At 37.4% G+C, this 20,772-nt stretch overlaps 1 protein-coding gene across 1 annotated transcript in view; it reads left to right on the top strand.

Moving 5' to 3' along the window:
- LOC149276081 (synaptic vesicle glycoprotein 2C-like) overlaps positions 1-11,449 on the top strand; it is a 77,187-nt gene extending 65,738 nt beyond the window's left edge. Inside the window, exons 6-12 of the mRNA XM_089503921.1 lie at positions 2,946-3,056; positions 4,145-4,233; positions 5,852-6,016; positions 8,387-8,520; positions 9,610-9,813; positions 10,274-10,433; positions 11,266-11,449. Of these exons, the coding sequence (XP_089360047.1) occupies positions 2,946-3,056; positions 4,145-4,233; positions 5,852-6,016; positions 8,387-8,520; positions 9,610-9,813; positions 10,274-10,433; positions 11,266-11,449 (1,047 nt within the window). The remainder of the gene's footprint in view (positions 1-2,945; positions 3,057-4,144; positions 4,234-5,851; positions 6,017-8,386; positions 8,521-9,609; positions 9,814-10,273; positions 10,434-11,265) is intronic.
- The last annotated feature ends 9,323 nt before the right edge of the window (positions 11,450-20,772 follow it).

Raw genomic sequence — 20,772 nt, 5'->3', positions numbered from 1 at the left:
TTTCTTTATTATTGCCATTGTTGTATTTTGGACACATTTATCCTCTGTTACTAAGTGACTGTACCTCCTCACTGTCTCTTCCACCTCACTGTTTGTCTGACGGCAACTAATTTGTCCTTACTGCTTTTGTATCAGAGTGGAGGAGAAAAAATTAAGCAAGTTCTGTCACCTTTTGACTACGATCTCAGTTAAAAAACTGTTGTAATAAATAAATTGGTTAAAGCTGAAAGATATAATAAGTGCCCCTTTGGGAGAGGCATGGCTGCAGTGAAGCATCTCTTGAAACAGGCTACAGCCCAATATGACTTCATAATCTACTACTGACTAAACTGCCATCCCATAACAGTTTGTGCAGCAATACAGGATACACATCACACAGGGTAAATTAGGACCATATCACTTTTATGTAATAGAGGAACAGCATCCTTGATTTTTTTTATTATCCGGTAGAAAATGTTTTACCTTAATTCCACAATCAGATATTGCTTAATATACAATGTCTGTGCTCTGGAAGAATAGAGGGTAAACTAAGGATACAAAATGCAGTGGCGTCTCCAGCTTTCATATTTAGGGGGGGCACATGGGGGGCCAGGAACCAAAGTATGGGGGCCAATTATAAAACGGTACATAAACACTATATATATATATATATATATATATATATATATATATATATATATATATACACACATATACACACACACGTTAGGCAGTTATTTCTCATTCTTTAATATTAGCCCCTGCTGATGACAATATATAGAAATATTACACCCTGCTTCTGATATATATTAATATTAACCCCTGCTGCGGATATATATTTATATTAGCCCCTGCTGCGGATATATACTTATATTATACCCTGCTGCCGATATACATAAAAATTATACCCTGCTGCCGATATATATTAATATTTGACCCTGCTACCAGTATATATTAATATTAGCCCCTACTGCCAATATATATTATTAGTCCCTGCAGCCAATATATATATAAACTTAGCCCCTGCAGCCAATATATATTAATATTAGCCCCTGCTGCCGATATATATATAAATACTAGACCCTGCTGCCAATATGAATATAAATACTAGACCCTGCTGCCAATTAATATTAATATTAGCCCCTGCTGCCAATATATGTTAATATCTCCCTCTCCCTCCCAAACTATCCTAACTACCCCCTCTCCCTCCCAATCTATCCTAACTACCCCCTCTCCCTCCCAATCTATCCTAACTACCCCCTCTCCCTCCCAATCTATCCTAACTACCCCCTCTCCCTCCCAATCTATCCTATCTACCCCCTCTCTCCCTCCCAATGTATCCCTATCTACCTCTTCTCACTTCCTATCTACCTCTTTTCACTCTCTAACCCCCTCCTAACTTTCTACCCTCCTCCCCCCCCTTTGAAGTTCACTTACCTTGGGCTTGTAGAAGTCCAGCGGCGGGATCGCGAGGTCTCTGTCTTCCTGGTTCTGCCGCAGTGTGCGCGGCTTCATTGCTGAGCGCCGGATATGACATCATATACCGGCGCTCGGCTTGAAATGCCGGCACTGCGACCAAGGCAGAGGCCTCGCGGTCGCGGAAAAGAGTGAGAGGTGCCGAACGGTCGCTGAGAACTTATTCCTCAGCGACCGCTCGGCGCCTCTCTCTCTCTCCTCCGGATCTATTAAAAAAAAAAAAAAAAAGACGGCGTTTCTATTGGGGGGGCACACCGGGGGGCACAGCATGATTTAGGGGGGGCCATGGCCCCCTCTGGCCCCCCCCTGCCGACGCCACTGACAAAATGTGCATATCATTGTCTTGAAATCATTTCAATAACAGTGGAATTAATGACTAGATATATTTCTGGGAACTCCTGGGTTGATTTAACATTGCCCCCCACCTGATTAGCATTGTTATAATCTGAATAGAAGAGGAAATTAGAAAGAGCTCTGTAGAGAAGTGACAGATATTCTTCCTGACAGCCTGCATGGATTTGGATGAGATGTGAAAGCCGCTTAACTCGAATTCCTCGGAAACCCTATTCTCCTGTTATTTATCAACACAGTCCATATCATGATCTGACAGCAACACCTAGAAATCTGAAAAAAAACCTTTAGGACAATGAGAAATACTGAATTAAATGCCCAGTCATGCTATTTTTATGGATCAGCCAACCATGTTTGTTTTACTGTCTCTGTAAACTTTACCACTTTACTTTCACAGCTTTAGCATAACAATTCAATTATTAACACAGAAACATAGACTTTGATGGCAGATAATCTAGTCTCATCGTTTTTTCAATCTTAATCAGTCCTTGGTCTCATCTTAAAACTATATGTAGGTTGTGCCTTCCATTCCTTAATGTGTAATCGTTTTAGAGGTATATAGTTTTACCTCTGAGAAAAAATGATTAGTATTTATACTAGCATTTCTAGTTATCTTCCTATCCTTATATTGTCTGTACTTCCAAATGTAAAATTCATGTTTAAACCAGTCCCTGTTGTTAATCCATTTTGCTCAACCATATATGATCACCGACCATATTTCAAGCATGATCCATCCTTTAATTCGCATGTATTTAAAAATTATTTTGCAAGTTGTACTTATTTTATTTTTGCTTCAAATATCAACTTAAATTTGCCTAAAGTGTTTGCACGGTTCAGTAGTCAATAGTCATATACAATGCAATGTTGGTTATGGGGAGATGGTATCTATAGAATATAATGAAATCATTTGGATGTAAAGCAAACCCACATTCATGATCATAATGCATCAATTGGTGGGGAAATTTACACTCATGTCCTATTTATATTTTTTCTTTTCTCAGTCCCATTACCAGTTTCCATCCATGCAACTCCAGGCCTCTCCAATCCCCTTCAAAGAATATAATATTCCAATTATGTATTTCTCTACAATAAGATACATTTCTGCAATGTGAAGATTAAAGACATTCCTTTTTTTTCAGGTTCAAAGAATAAAGACTCCAAAACAAATTGACGAGCTTATAGAAATAGAGACAGATACAGGAACCTGGTACAAAAGGTGCTTTGTCAGAATCCGCACAGAGCTTTATGGTGTAAGTGAACGCTCATTTTGTTTCAAAACTCAAAAAAATGATTCACAACTTTAAGATAACTTTCTTGTTTCAAAAATATATATGTGGTTATTTCAAGACTGAGGTAGAGCCTAGGTCGGCACCTTTTTCCCCACCCAAATAAGAGACCACGCCATAAATCTAAGTTTAAACATTTATTAAAGTCAGCTATGGAGAAAATTGTCATTGGTGCTTTCAGTTTGCAGCTCTGCACCGTGACACTCAACATATTCTTAAACAATGTTGTAAACAGTTAACTTTATTGTGCAAATGTATGCAAATTTACCTAAGCATATTAACATATAACCAACCATAACATGAGCTGGAACCGAGCCAACTCAAGTATTTATCAACTATATGTAGTGCTACTAGCGTTCCATGCATAGCAGCCCATATCCACCTTGCACCATTCCAGCGAACAAATGCACCAACATGAACAGCACTAATAATGAGGAGGCAGAGCACATACAGCAAGCATTAACAGTGGGAAGTTCCCTGAGAGGGTCCCTAATATACCCTTCTGGCCCCTGTGTCAACGAGTTTCACCCACTACTGACAGTAGTGTAGGGCTTCCTCGAGGTGTGTGACTTGCTTGTGATCATCCAGAATATCTTCTACAGAGACAGGACACCACTGTATCATGTATAACACGTACGTATGCAATGCCATGAAGTCTGGAAGGGGTTAAACACTGTTAACACAATTAACATATAAACAATGGTTCTGCATGTTTCTATTTTTTACCAGCTGGCATAGTGGTTTTAAAGCCTGAATCATTTACAGAATAATTACCAATTTTCTTTGCTGGAACCATTCTAATGAGCAATTCACCAAAGGGAATATGATCATAGTTAGAACTGACACTCTAGATTAGAACACAGTACAACTGAGCAGTTATGGGTCCTGTCAACGCCAATGATATTTTTGCTTCTTTTCACAAATTAATTAAAATGAAACCAGGTAATTAGTTAGTCCACTAATTAACATTGTCTTTAACTGTCTTGTGATGTATAATGATTTAATGTATAATTTTCCTGACATGCTTGTTAATACTGCATATTATTTTACAGATATGGTTGACGTTCACAAGGTGCTTTGACTACCCTGTCAAAGATAACACAATCAAGTTGACTGTAGTATGGCTCACACTATCATTTGGGTAAGAGTATAACGCAAGGACATGCAGCTGCTTGGTGCTGCCCTCAACATCCTCAGCCAGCCAAGAAAGTATTAATGTGGTGGATGCTTTTGTAGTAGCAATTAAGTAAAAAAAAAAAAAAAATAACATAAAATTCCGGCTGTGTTGAGGACCCCCATCTCCTGTATGTTATCTGTTTTTGTATTTAAATGTTCTTCTGAGGTACATGTGTGAAAACAGTACTTATATGTGATTACAGTAGGGACAAAGAGTGCCTATCCCATACAAAGAAAGCTCCAAATGACCTACTTATGCGCCAAAAAACCTTAGAGATCACCTACGTCTTGAGGTACCCTATTCTATGCAAGAGCTTCTGGGACCTATGCCTATGTTTGACTCTCGTGGTATGGTGACTCTCAGATGTAAATAAATAAATATATTTGGATGATTAAAATTAGAACCTAAAAGAAACACATTTTACTGAAGCAGTTTTTTTTTCGTGTTTTAAGTTAAGATGTTTAATTTGCACTCCTACTATACTACAAATTATAATTGGCATGTTGTGTTTGTCATCACAGATATCAAACTGTCTGCAGTATTATGTTTATACTACATCGGTCAAAGGGGAACTAAAATTTGTGGTATAGTGTGAGTGAAAGTTAAACATCTGATCTTAAAACACAAAAAATGCTATATCTTTAAAAAGGATCTGTTACTTACCCGACCCTAAAGTCATGAATTTTTCATTCATAACCATTCTTTGCGTTCCACTCAAAATACATATATTTGCCCCAAGCCTATTTCTGACAATTTGTACAGTAACCTTTTGTGTGGAACCACATCAAATGCCTTAGCAAAATCCAAAAAGATCATATCTACTTCCATTCCTAGATCTATATTTTACTGACTTCTTCATACACTGCTAATAGGTTAGTTTGAAAAGACTAGCAGCCAGGTTATTGACCAATCAAACTCGTTCATGTCACATAACACCTGCTCTCCACTCCATGCTTAATGTCGTGCATACTTTAAAATTGGTCTGCTGACCTTCAAAGCCTTACACAATTAACCTCCACAGTACCTGAAAGAGATCCTCACCCAATATTCCATCTTGCTCTCTTTGGCCGGCCAACAAACCTCTCCTTTCAGTGCCCAGAATAAAGACAAAGTCACGTTCCAGGGCATTTAGCCACACACCGCCCCCACACTCTTTACGGCACTCAGTCAGGGAGGCACTATCATTACAAACCTTAACAAAAAGACCCACCTCTTTTATCAGGCATTCAGTCATACTTAAGAACTATTATAGAAAACATGGCTACATTTTCCTTCCTATTAATGGTAGACCCAGTTTCTATTGTACCACCCTATATACATTTGTGCGACCATCTATTGGAGGAAGAAAAGACAACTTGCTGGCCGTGTTGTCATGCCCTGCTGCCCTACGCCCAACAACATGTAAAGATGGCCATAGATCTCCCTGCCCCTCCAAAGGAACCTACCCCAAAGACAATGCCCACACAAGTAAATGTAAACAGAAGGTGGGCAAATGAACAGCATAGGGGGATAAATCTTTGGGACATATCTATTAATCACAAACTCGATACAGCTTTCACGCAGCTACTATTTCTTTCTACAGGTACTATGGCTTGTCAGTATGGTTTTCCGATGTTATCAGACACCTACAAGAGAACGAATATGCATTAAGAGTGAAAAATTTTAACGGGCAACATATTTCAAACTACACCTTTAACTTCACCCTGGAAAACCAGATCCATACAAATGGAGAGTTTGTCAATGACAGGTACTTCTTTAAAACCATTTTTTCCCCCCACTTTTAAGGTTGTGTGCCACATACTCTACTAAATGTAAACATTTTAAGTAACTATAGGAATTATAGACGTAACTTATAGTACTGTTGAATGACTTATCCTTTTCCAGATTTTTTTTCTTTTTTAATTTCTCGTGCAAAGCTTATCAGGTGACACAAAAAACATACATTGACAGGCTTTAGAAAAGATTCTGTGTAAAGATTCAGAGTAAAGAAGAAAATTACAAACATTTAGACAAAACATTTTATTATAACTTGAACCAAAAGGAAATCATCTTTAAGTTATAAAATTGTTTAAGGTACCATTACATATTCTGTGCCACATACTCTAGCAATAAAACACAATAATAAAGCATTGTAGACACCATTGTTATTGAGTGCAAGCACCATCTGAAGCCCAAAACCATGGCTTACAAACAGCATATTTTGCACATGAAGTTATTTTTTTAGCCTACCTTTAATTCTGAGTTTATTCTCCACTATACTTATATCCATTCTGCATTTCAACTTGGTGAACTAAAACTAGATTGCTATTTTGGGATTTTGTATGTGTAATAAGTACAATTGAAGGGAAAAAACTGCACTTTATTTTGTCTTCTTTACATTACACGACACAACAAAAGCTGAATTGTGGTTCAATCAATGTAGGTGATTTTTTAAAGAACAAAAACCGGACATAAAGGCATTAAGAATAGGAGCTTTTGAGAGTTTGTGATTAATGAGTAGGGCAGTCAATGAGAGGCTTTGGCTGTGAAAGGACTCTAGAGGTGTCTGAAGTGGTTAGAAGGCATGTTTAATAAGGCACCAGAGGAGAGAAGTAGTTCAGTATGAAAGACAAATGCATTCAGCAATGAGAAGCTAATTCACTTCTACAAATGAAGAAAAAGATTTAAGAGGCATGGGAAATTAGTTACAGTGTATTGGAATTTTAAATATGAAATTGTAGAATTATTGTTTTTATGTATTCCCCTTTATGATATTATATACTTAGAATATGAAATATTTATTAATTGCAACACATTATATACAATACAATAGGGTAAAAGAATTGCAAAAAAACATACCCTACTGTATTATATTTATATCTGGAGGAAAAAAACCTCTACATTTTGGTCTAATGAAAGATATCAACTTCTACTAAATATTCATTTTCTCTTGGATCAATACAGCTATATCCTATTTTCTTACACAAATATGCATACATATTAACCTTTTGAATTATAACATGGTGGTTTCTTACAATGAAAGGAAAATTATGCATGCATTTAGCTTTGAAACGTAACTATAGTTTTTAAAATAGAATAATATGGAAATCAAAACTGTTTTAAAAAAAAACTAGACAAAGAGTAAACCACCGCATTTTTTTCTTGAATTGAATAACATTACAATTGTGGGGTAAAATATGAAACAGATGATATATGAATATTTGGGTGTAGTCATTATCCTGGGAATTTGCATGCAAGTTGAACTTGTCAATGCCGTGATATCACTATGTATTATGAAGGCCCAACTACAATTCTCTTCTCCTGCAATAAGAGCTTGGTTGGCCTGTAAAATCCATAGTTAAATCAGTGAAATGCCCCAAGAAGTCTTCTCTCACTAACTATCCCTCAGGGCCGCCATCAAAGGGTTAGAACCATTACAGTTAAAAGGGGCCCAGCTCTCCTGGGGGCCAGCTCAAGGAGACAAAGTCTCCCTCTTTAAAAAAAATAATAGGGTGAAGGGGGTCTCAGCCAATCAGGAGAGATGTCTCAACTCTCCTGATTAGCAGAGAGTTCAGAAGCCTCTCCTGATTGGCTGAGTCCCTCCACAGGGAGCTTTGTGTAAGCTGCAGCCTGCACCAGGTAAGAAACCTGCTGTGTGCGTATGTGAGTGATTGTGTTTCTCTGTTTGTATTACTATGTGTGTTATGTCTGATAATACAGGGAGTTACTTTTCTGAGACTGTTCATGTCTAGTAATAGAGGGACTCATTTTTTGAGACTGCTCTTGTCTGGTAATGGAGAGGGTTAATTGTCTGAGACTGCTCATGTCTGGTAATGGAGGGGGTTAATTGTCTGAGACTGCTCATGTCTGGTAATGGAGGGGGTTAATTGTCTGAGACTATTCATGTCTGGTAATCACTGTATGTATATTATAACATAAATATATTTTAGATCTAAAATCATCCTATCCCTTATGCAGGGACAGGCCAGTCCTTCTCACAGGAGAAGCCCACTGGGGTTGGCCCTTCATGATGTCTAGTGATAACAGTGATAGTTGTGATAAAAATGGTCAACTCTACTGCAAGTCTCTGTATTAGTAAATACACACCATTAATTACATGAATGCTTTATATTGACAGGTTCCTGTCAATGAAGTTTAAGTCAGTTGTCTTCCAAGACTCTCTCTTTGAGAAATGTTACTTTGAGGATGTCACTTCACTAAACACATACTTCAAGAACTGCACCTTTATAAATTCACATTTTGTCAACACAGGTGGGTAAATTCTGTTTTATGATAACTTTTTATGATAACTTTGATATTAAGTTAAGATTGCCTACCAAAACAGTGCACTTTCATCTCCTAAGAAATAGTTTCACAAGTTTTTGTATTATCATTATGTGAGAAGGATTATTAACAGATTTGTTCCCCCAACAGAAAGTACATGAATACAGCAACACCTTGAGTATCATTCATAATCAACGTTTAAAAACATGTTTATCCTTTCTAGAGAATTAAATGTCAAAACAATTATTCCGAATAAAAAGGAAAAAAATGTGAAAGTCAATGTAAAATAAAAACATCTTATATAACAGAAGGGGCAGCTTATATTTGCATCTGTTGGGAAAAAGCAGCAAATTCATTACTAAATAAAATAATTAAAAACAGTTTAGAAAATAATTGTTATATTGAATAGGCACTTGTAGTTAATAGTGGAATTTAAAATGTATTATCAACATATTATATAATTGTATAATGTAAGCATTGATAATACAGCTTTAATATAACCAAAATTGTTAAAAGCACTAACAAAAATAAAAAAGGAATACATTCTGAAATGTCCAAAAAGATGATTGAGACAAATCCCTGACAAAAAAAGACAAGGTGTAAATATTCTAATATAGTCCTTATATTGACGTTGCAATATTATGAATAGAAAAAATATTATGAATAGGGTAAGAAAAATACTCTCGATCTTTTCCTAACATTTTATTATATTAAAACAAAGGGTGCAACTAAAAATGATCTTCTCCCATTTTCAGTATGCAATATTTGTTTCATTCTGTGGTATCTAGCACCTATGTAAGTAATTTTGACAGTATTGTTATACATTATACACCATATATGACTCTTTGGCCTAAAATGCTGCACCACCAAGATGTAAATTCCATGTATAAATATTTTTTTAAAAAAGATTACCCTTTAAGCAATACAAGTAAAACTTCGAAAAACTTGTTTATGTATTATTACATACCTTATTTTATATTCTTTTTTTTATATAATTTTATATACTTTTTATATACTTTTTTTAAACTAAAAAATATATATTGTGTACATTAAATTGATTTGCATTTATTCCTACAGACCTTGAGAAGTACAAGTTTACTGATAGTAACCTGGATAACTGCACATTTACTGAGCCTAAAGTTGGATGTCAGATTACCTTTGATGATGACTACAGTGCATACTGGATCTACTTTGTAAATTTCCTGGGGACTTTGGCTGTTTTGCCAGGCAACATTGTCTCAGCTCTTCTAATGGACAAGATTGGGCGACTGACAATGTTAGGTATAGTGTTATCTTTAATTTTAAAATAGGAGGAGGGAAACATGTTTGTTACATTCAGAAATCAAATAGAAATGATCAATTTATCAGACATGGTGTAACACTGGTTAATGTTTTTCTATTTTCTGTAAAATTGAACAAACCTATATTGCCATTGATGATTAGTGGTCTTTATTGATAGCTACTATTGAGAAAAAATATTTAAACTACTACCATACTTTAACTACTAATATACTTTGCTAAACAGTAGTCTGAGTTTAACCTTCCTTGTTTGATTCCCCAGTGTAAATGAATAACCCATTATGTTCTGATGGTTCCCTATTGCCAGATGTTAGAGATGCAGATATTGCACATTTAACTGTTATGTTACTTGATTATTAATGAGACAATAAGAAAGTAATATGAACGAGGAAATTGTGGGAGCGAAGCCTAATCATGTGTCCTTTGTCTGATTTTTGCACAGGAGGCTCAATGGTGCTGTCTGGTATCAGTTGTTTCCTGCTGTGGTTTGGTACCAGTGAGTCTATGATGGTTGGCATGCTGTGCGTATACAATGGTCTTACTATTTCTGCCTGGAATTCCCTTGATGTGGTTACTGTGGAGCTCTACCCTACTGACAAAAGGTAACACGAAACAAAACCTATGTTTTACAAAGAAAGTGCTTACTTCCAAATTAAAAGGAGGAAGCCATCCTAATTTTTAATAAAGCAATGAGATGTGTTCCAAATACATGTAAATTGCCCTAACTACACTTAATTACTTCTGTGAACCTTCTAAAGAAGTCATTGGGGAAGGAAAACATACTAATTTAAGCAATTTTAAAACCCCTTGTACTTTATAGTGTGTGATTTATGTATTTTTTTAAAGACTAAATTATATAGAAATCTAATCTGGGTGTATTTTTAAAATGTTATATAAATAGAAAAGTCTAATTCCCATTAACAAGGTTGAGTGGGGAGGATCATAAAGGGGCTTCGGGAGCCTTGTCCCTGATGGTCTGTTGGGAAGAATCTGGGGGATCTCATTCCATCCCCTGCTCCTTGGTTCACTTAGCTGAGGTTATGTGCCAATCTTTGTGTTGGCTAGTAATAAGGGAGTAACATGGGCCATCAGTAACTCCCTTATTGCTTTACAGATCTTGTCACACTATGTTCACACATATCTGCTCCAAAACAAACACATATGAATCTAATGGGAATTACACATTCAGTTAAAATATGTTATTGCATTAAAATCTCATTTTAAAGCCGATTATAGTCTCTACAGAATGATGGGGTGTTTGACCTTCATCCAGGACCATTCTTCCTTCTGCTCTTTGTTTTTTTTTCTACATAGATAAGTCTACATTGTAGAATTGAAAAGCAGCATTCGTTATTCCACCTGAAATAAACTTTTATTTTTAACAATAGATATGTTGATTTTTCTCTCATTTTTTGGGTTTGTTTTCTTTTACAGGGCAACTGGCTTTGGGTTTTTGAATGCTCTATGCAAAGCAGCAGCTGTACTTGGAAACTTGATATTTGGTTCACTTGTTGGAATCACCAAAGCTATTCCGATCTTGCTGGCCTCTACTGTCCTTGTATGTGGAGGTCTAGTGGGACTGCGACTTCCTGATACCAGAAACCAGGTGTTGATGTAAACGGAAACAAAAGCCATCTGTAATATTACGTTACTTTTCCTGAATTTCCCTGCAGTGATCACCCTGGCCAAATCAAATCCTGAGAATTCCATTCACTCTCACTACAATTATCCTTGCTGTAGATATAGACCGCAATCTTATATTTTTCCAATGCTTTTAATTTTTTTAAGACTTTTTTTTATGACACCTACAAATTTGGACTGTGGATAATTCTGAATGTCTGTAGTTTATCCTAATTTTGAATTCAGATGTTTTCTTATTTACCCAGCCTGAGAGTATAAATGCTAACTAGAAATAACCACTTAATTGAGTCTATGTTTTCTTATTAACTGAAGGTGAACAATTTTTAAAGGGAAACATTATTTTAATAGCAGGTGCTTTAGCTGTTGGCAGAGAAGCTGCTGTGCTTTTTTAAATAGAAATTAGCATATTACATGGCATACTTTGCTATATTATGTATCAAATCACTAGTTCTAACTAGTTAATGGGTTGGATTCAGCGACAGAGATCTATCACAAGTAAATAAATAATGATAGAATGCAATTGACACTGCAGTTTGTGTGAGGTTTGCCATTCAATTATTTGTGAAAGATATACCTTCAGTATGGAACCCAGCAGAATCTCTATTAGCTCTAGGCTAGAAAACAAATATACATCACATTCAAAGTATCCTTCCCTCCCCTCTCTAGAGCATGTTATGGTATTTATAGAATGCACCATTTATGTAGCATACATTTTATATCTGTTAGTTTCCCTTTAAATTTCTAAAAAAAACATCCCCTAGATGAGTAGGATTAAATGACAACATGATGTCACTTCCTGGACAATGGTGCAGAAAACAAAGTCAAATTTGATAGCATCTTAATACAAACAAACTATAAGGTTTTATTGGTGAAACACAATGAGATGGAGTTGATAAAGTAAGATATATTTTCAGGATAGTAAGTTATCCATGTGTTTGCATTATATAGTTGTCTGCTTGACCTGTTTACATATGTCAATGCTAACGTATGCTAACAGCAACCAAGCGAATATCAAAAGTAAGCAAAACAGAAGTTGTAAGAGAATGAAAGAATCATATCAGCTACAAATGTTATTTTGAGCTTCCTTTATTATGTCACATTACAGTTTGTTTTGCTAGCTCTGAAAAGGGTACTGACTTCCTTTTAACCCCTGATTTTCAGTACAACCTGACATTATTTTCGTTAACCTTTCACCAGCTGTTTAGACTCTCCTTCTAGCCTTCAACCTCTGTAGTCGTTTTTCTACCTTGTCTCCCCTTGGTCATTGAGGTACAAATCACCTTTGACTTTTTTTAGTATCCGAGAATGCCCTTTCACTGTCTGACTGCTGAACAGTAACTGGCCCCTGTAATTAACCTTCTATTACAATTCTGTAAGGACCTTAAATATTCACTTGGAATTTCAGTTTAATTGAGCTATATTTCAAATATAATCTACTAAAACCAGAGACCTATTTATGAGGGTACCTACCCCAGACCTGACCCTGGAAAGCACCTCCAGCCGAGTTTTCTCATTTTGCTTTGGGATATATCCTATCCTGGTGTTTTGCCTAAGAAGGTAGTGCATCTCAAGGATGGTTACAAGTGAGATCAGAAAAAAATGCCCTTTAAGCTTCAGCCCACCTGTCCTGCCACACTAGGTCTGGGCCTAACTAATAGCATCAACTTTAAAAATTAGTCAGTGCTAGAAAATGCTCCACAATTAAGTTCTGATGAACGCTTCTGCAAATTACTGAGGCTGAGACAAAAACTCATGCAGAATCCATAGAGAAGATTCTGAGAAATACATCTATGCATTTGCTTGGGGGTTCTCCACAAGCCTTGCAGATATGGCACCTCCTTAAGTTTATCTTTCTACCAAGAAGTTATTTTAGGTATGTATCGTACCAAGTAGAACCTATTCCTTAGCTCAGGAATGGTGGTGTACACAAATGTCATATTTTTTTTCCAAATTGACTATATCAAGCCTAAAAAATAAATATATAACACATAAAAATGATAAATACTATTTCCATTGTATATTATAACAAAATGTCCAAGGACGTAAGCCATACACACACTTTAGTCATAATAGTCTACCTACAAGTCATTGTTCTATATTAGAGCAATGTGCAGTTAGTGGGAAATTAGCTGAGACTATATCTGCCATTCACTGTGCAACCTCCCAGTATAAGGAATCATTTACAGTCCATGACTAAGCTTGTACAAACGCTCAGAGTGTAGTTTACATAAAATAGTAAAAATGGATGATGTTCTTTTCTAACTTATGACATTTTTACTTAGAATATCATAGTACTGAGCGCAGGGATCCTGAGTCTGGAAAATGATTTCATAATAATTCACTATATAGATTACCCTTAAAATATGATTGCAGGTTATATGGGCACTTGACCCAACTTCCAAAAATGTTTTTTCTTTTTATTCTATGAACTCAGTTACTCAGTTACTTTCTCATGGCTGGTGTTCCTTTCTGTTATTGTATTGTTTTTGCAGATTATGACAATGTATTTTTCAAAGAATATTGTTATTTCTTTCAATCCATTTTAGTAGATGACTTTTAGAGAATTTCCATCACTCCTTTATATATGTGTAAGCATGATGTGTGCACTTTAAAAATGCTTCCTTCAGAATTTATTTTGCTGTTGATGTTAACAGGGGCAGGCTGACATGAGTCTTAAGAAGGATATAGTTGCCATATTCAAGCCATGTAAATCTGTTAAAGGAGCAGCTTCACATAAATCAAAAGTGCCATGTTCCTTTAATGATTTGCACCATCAAACAAGGCTATTATAAGAAATCTCACAGCTGTAGCAAAAGATCCAGTGACATTCCTTTATACAAAACGCCACTGTCCTATGTTGGTGTATTATACTTGCTATTTCAGCTCCCATCATGCCAGTAACAATTCATATATCTGCCAGTCCATGTGCTCTGAGCCTGCCTCTGAGTTGGTGCAATCGTTAACTCATCTATGTGTAAACTGCTACTGTGTGTCAAGTTGCCAAACTCTTCCACCAAGTGTGCTTTTACCTACTAAAAGTTCCTTGAGCAAATGTTGTATGTTTAATTGTTGGAGGGCATGTTCTATGTCACATGATCAATGTACACTATGAAGATAAGATTGTGTATACATTTATCTGACCATACCCATTATTGTAATTAAAGACAAATATATTTAATGAAGATCAAACTGAAAAAAAGAGTATTTTTTCCATCTGCTGTACACCAATAAAGATTGATTCTCTATAAAGAATGCAATGCAGTCCTGTACCATTACGTTAATATTCTGTTTTGCAATTATGCTAATGGTTATCTCCATTTGGCATTGAGAAAATATTGACAGTGACCTTTTTTTAAACATGGACCTGCTAAGGTCATAGAACTAATAGCAGGAGCAATAATGGTTCTTCACTGACCTCCGAAAAATTAGTTTACAAACGCTACCTTTGCTTCTGTCTTAGGGTTGGTACTTCTATCCCGGTTCACTCTGTCTGCAATCTGTCTTTCAGTTAGAAGGCCCCTGCAGTCCTGGTCCTGGTCCAACTTTGGAGGTAGCATTAAAATGGTAAAAATGCCATTAGTATACTGTGCATGTAGTTTATTTCAGCTTTCTGATATAGGAAAGGACTTGCAATCAATACTCTGAGGACCAGATACTCAGACATTTTAGTATAATCACCTGTCATATCATACAAATAGCAAGCCAACCTTCATCTGGTTAGAAACAGATGCCCATCTATTGTGCCATCGCTCACAGGGACCTCACACTGCAACAGATAGAACTGTGCAACCTGCCAGCACATCTCTATACAAAAGACACATCCAACAAAACTGTTAAATGATTCTTGGAGCATTCACTTGCAAACCCAACAGCATGGTGTATTTCATGGAACACAAGAAATGCTCCAATATAAAATATGTTGGTGAAACCAAGCAACCTGTGAACTGACTTAACCACCATAGGCACTCTTTATCTTAACTAAACAGGACAACACTGGTTTGTCAACATTTCTCACCACTTGGATACGCTGTGTAATATTAATATTAATATTAAAAGACATCTTCAATAACACACTGGGTCATATATTTCGACTACCCCATGATTGTGATTTTATGTCGCACTATGAAATTTATTCTCACTATGAAACTTATTCCCACCCATAATCTTTCCGGTCTCCTAATCCCATGTCTCATGTCCCATGTCTCAATCCCTGGGTCCACAGTCCCTAGGGATCATGATTTTATGTTAATCCCCCAAACCACTGTCTCTGTCTATTCATGTTGCATATATTTAAAACCCCTTAATGCTTATTCTGCCATTCCATCTAAGGTATCTTATGTGGCATCAGTTTTCACTAAAGACTCCATTGTCTCTTGGGCTGGTGTGGATATATGAGACATAATGGTATTCCCTTTGTTTTTCTCATGAGTATGGTGATCTTTTTAACTCTAACTTTTGGTCAGGCAGTCTTTAACACAGGGCAAAAGGGGTAGCTGCCCTGGGTACCACGGGGGTGGCCCGCACAGGGCACCTGAACACCTAAAGCTGGCCCTGATCACTGCTCACATGTCTGTTTCGGGGTCACTCAGCAGACCCTAGTCATGCAATGGTTAGAAGGAGGGAAAACCGAACTGACTTTGACAGTCTCCTCCAAACCTGCAGAGTCAATGTGGCAAGTACTTTTGTGTTTTTGTGGGTTCTTTTGGTGTTGGAGGGGAGGATGATTGCATGTAAGGTGGGGAGGGGGGGTTACGAGAAAATGCTTGCCTAGGGTCCAATATTAAAGTAAGCCCTGCTTTTTGGTTAACTGCTATCAGCATAAAACCAGTTCTGTTTCTTTTTTGTGCTGAATTAATAATATGAATAATCATAATTTCAAGTAGACAATTTTTTAATTCTAGCTCCATGATATTAACCATTAAGGAAATCAGATTTTAATATTAAATATAAAAAATTCATTTTGATGGTTAGGCCACTAGATGGCAAACTCTGCCCTTTACATTATGAAATGTAACAGTGTATAACATTGCCCAAATACCATAGTTTCTTAAACCAATCCCAGTGCCTGCCCAACTTTGCAAGTCATCAGAAATTAGTCATGGGAACTGAGAGGACCTTGAGAGTGACCGGTCTATGGAGTATTTACACTAGTGTTCAAATTTAATGTAAATTCAAACTATTTTTGTTAACATGTATTTATTACAAATGTTAAGTTAAAATAATATATAGCCAACATCTTTAAAAAGGGGCAGGGGAAAAAAACAAACTATTTTGCATTAGGATGCTGTGAAGAGTATGAGCTGATACTTGCGCACCTCTCGTAGTAGAATGATAGACTCCAAAATTAATCCAAGCTTTATTCTATTATAAAGGTACATTCCTTCCATTTTAAGATGCCGGGAATTTCTTCCTATAAGGTTGTGTAACTCATTTAGTAAAACATGAATTTAAATCATAGTAGTTTCTCTTCTATTTCCTAAACTAAAGAACGTCAATTAAGCATTGTGTATTAATGCTCCAGATGTGTCAGTTAAGCAAGTCACACATACATAACAAATACGAGGACAACTGCTTTCCATTTTATATTAATAACTTATTTTCTTTAAACATATTAACACATTTTCTGTTGTACATGTACAGTTTTATTTTAGACTGTAAAGATATTACCCACCAACATGGCCAGACTGGAGCTGTCTAAGCAGCCTTGGCACTTTAAAGCCAGCATACATGCTGGCGTTAGGTGTCCAGGCGCCCTGTGCGGACTACTTCTCTAGCGCCCCCCTCGACAAAAAAAGAAAGGAAAAAAATCTTCTAACAAACAACTAGTTTTAACAAACAAGTACAATAATATATAACTGGAAACACTGGTAACAATAATGTACCTTATATACATTAAACATAGGGAAAACAGGTTTAATGCAATCTTTGTAACAAAAACATTTTTTCTTTACATTTTGAAAAAATTGGACCCTAGGCAATTATTTCCTTGGCACCCCCTCCACGCTCCCTAGCATGCAATCACTCCCTCCGCTCCCGCACCAAAAAATAAATATTTGCCACACTGACTGCAGATTAGGGGTTGACTGTGAGAGTCAGTGAAGTCTTCCCTCCTTCTGACTGCACCGTGACATTGAGAGGTCCTCTCCCCCGTAACCATCCCCACTTCTCTATTCCTTCCTCCATGTAGTTCAGGTATAGATCAGATAAACAACACATGTAAACAGCACTTGCATGTACAGATCACCTGAATAAGACATACAAACCCTATATTTGCAGGTATACATAAATAATGTATGGAAACATAGCATAGCAGATATAGATCAACAGAATAACATACAAACCCAGCTTTGCAGGTATAGATCAATTGAAAATCACATGTGAACTCAGCATTGAAGATATAAATCTTGTACGGAAACATAGCATTGCAGGGAGCAGAGGAGACAAAGGTGGCCTAGCGCCCCTATTTCTTCTCTGCTCCCTGCTGCCTGGGTGCTGTGCACCCCGTGAACCCACCTCAGCGCGGCCCTGGCCTTGGTGATGGGACGGCCGCATGGCTCCCCTGCTGCCATGGCACCCTGTGCGACTGCACAGCTCGCACACCCCAAACGCCGGCCCTGGTCACTGGGCGGCTGCCAGCGCAGCTGCTCATTTTTTTATACTGTTGTGGCATGCAGTTGCACATATCCAGCAGGATGCAATCTGCCACTGGCTTGACAGTATCGGTAAGAATGCTGCCCCATCAGCCACCAGAACAATGGGCATTTGCCTGGTATGCCAGATGACCAATCTGGGCATGCCAGCCAAACACCTACCACCTACAAAAGAGGGGCATCATGGGAGGCAAAATACACTATAAAGTACCTTTTCCCAAAGTTGCAGAGCATTGTCTCCCCATTGAGTTGCAAATGTTAAACAAAATGGAAGTTCTCCGCTGAACAGAGTTTTTATAGTCATCTGGACATTTTGACATACAGAAGATTTATGTATATGTACAAAGTGCATAAACCATTTACAGCTGAGGGTGTGCAAAATTAAGTTGAAGTCACTGATTAATCCTGATTGGACTGAAACATGTGCTCTTAATCTGGTATCTAAGGAACTCAGCAAGATATATAGCACCGACGTGTCAGATTTAATAAATGTTCATACTGTTTGGATTTCCTACAGTTTACAACTGTACTCTGGATTTTATCACATTTTCTTACTAAATTGGATTTGTGCAATAACTATATTTCCAAGCGGTGCATACATACCTCTCATTAAGACAATATTTCTGTGGGGGAGACTAGATCGTCAAGAACATGTTATGGGTATTTATATAAAACTTGCAACATAAGGAGAGTATGAAATATCTTATAACTCATGGATTACATATAGAGCATTACAAATATATTAGGAAAAAAAGCTTCCTACAGTTCTGTTTTAGATTTTGACAACACGTTCAAAAAAATATAAAACTAGCTTGCTTATTCCAAATCAGTGTAATTTTATGCTTTATATCAATTTAGAGCACAGAAAAGTTTGATCTATACAAAATGATATCTAACACCTCAGTGATAAAGTAAATAACATGTGTACTCATATAATTATGTTGTCATTCTCATAAATCGTTGGGGTCATGTATCATTAATAAAAAAAAAATTTTTAAACAGACAAGAGGCTTCGCATTAAATCCTTCTTTACTACTCCCAGCAGCAAATAGTTAACAGAGAAAAAAAAAACGGTTGAACAAGAAATCTATAACACAGGTGTGCAATCAAGGTGAACACAGGTAACCAATCAATAAACAGCAGGTAGTATAAGAGCAAGGTCCCCCCATATATCATCCTCTTTCTTTGCTGCTCCCTGGAACAGATAAGTATCCAGCACATTTACTAGATTACTATTTTGGCATTTCCTAAATATATAACTTTCACATACTGTGACATCTGCTAGTTTGTGCAATACATATTCACATTTCCTTCACTTCCACACACTGACCAGGCTGACCCCCCGACTGTTATACCTCTTCGCCGTCTGTATTTTGGTTTCCCTGCATTGCATGACTGCAAGTTTAACACACCTGGTTCCGCCCCCTCGTACTCACGAGCGTTGCGGACCCGCCCCCCCAGCTGGTTGTCAGCTGTTCTCCCGCTCTTTTTGTTTTCCCTCACAGTACACAGTCAGAGTTTTGGGATTACCTCAGGATTTAGTCATTCTTTTTTACTACTCAGCCATTCTGTGACTTAGTACCCCTATTATATTGTTTCCCTCATGTCCAAAGATTGCTCTAATATGCCTTCTGAGGACATTAATCCCTCTCCTTCCCCTGAAGGGGATTTTGTAAATGAGGAACACTTCCAGAGGATTTTAGACTCAACAGTTAATAAAACTGTTTCTTCAGCAATTGCCCTGCCATCTATGCAGGATTCCATTGCCCAATCTGTGGCATTGGCCATTGCCCATTCCACTGCCGGTACACCTAGTACCTCACATACTTCACACCACAGGACCCCCTCTGACCATTTCTGGTCAGCTGAGGAGTCTGTACGCCAGCTAGCCACTGGCATGAAGAGGTCTGGGAAGGCCACCCAGAAAAAGACGTCATTGTTTTATTGACGCACCCCAAGAATCGCCTAAAAAGCGTAGGGGACAATTTAAAGATGACGAACAGACCTTACGCCCCGAGCGTAAAACTACCGAAGGTGTCAAACAACCCTTCACACGACCCTCTACCCGTGAGGAAGACAAGCGGGCAGGCAAGGCTGCTGTAAGGAGCAAACCTGACTCCTATTTCACCGCTTCATCTACCGATTCCTCTGATTCTAACTCAGATTCAGACGATTCGGAATACAAGCCTCCCACTTCATCAGATTCGGAGGCTCAAGGGACTGACCCTCATAATGGGGAAGATAAAAATGCACCAGTTTTACTGGATTCAAAAGGGCAACCATTGTTTGACCCAGAGTTAATTGCTCACCCTCGCTCAGGAGAGTGGATTTCGAACACTCATATTTCCAAATATTTCTCAACCTGGCTAAGAAAGCCTCTAGATAAGGCAACACGTAACAAATTAAGGGCTGAATGCCCCAGGCCTACCTTACCTAATAAAGTCGCGCAGACCCCTGAATTGGATCCTACTATGGTCCGTTTCCTGTCCAAATCAGGAAAGAATCCTAACAAAGGCCTGGACAGGTCTTTTTAAATCATGCCAGGACAAGGTGTTGGACATAACAGGCCCTCTGGCAAATTTTTTTGAATTAGTTGAGGAAGCAGAGAGGACCGATACATCCTTTGACAACAGTGTTATCAAAGGATGGC

This window comes from Sceloporus occidentalis, unplaced genomic scaffold (genome assembly GCF_023333645.1).
Source record: "Sceloporus occidentalis isolate IW3139 unplaced genomic scaffold, rSceOcc1.0.p SCAF_248, whole genome shotgun sequence".
In the NCBI taxonomy this organism is placed as follows: Eukaryota; Metazoa; Chordata; class Lepidosauria; order Squamata; family Phrynosomatidae; genus Sceloporus; species Sceloporus occidentalis.
Note: the sequence above shows the minus strand (reverse complement) of the source record. Positions and strands in the feature narration are given on the sequence as shown.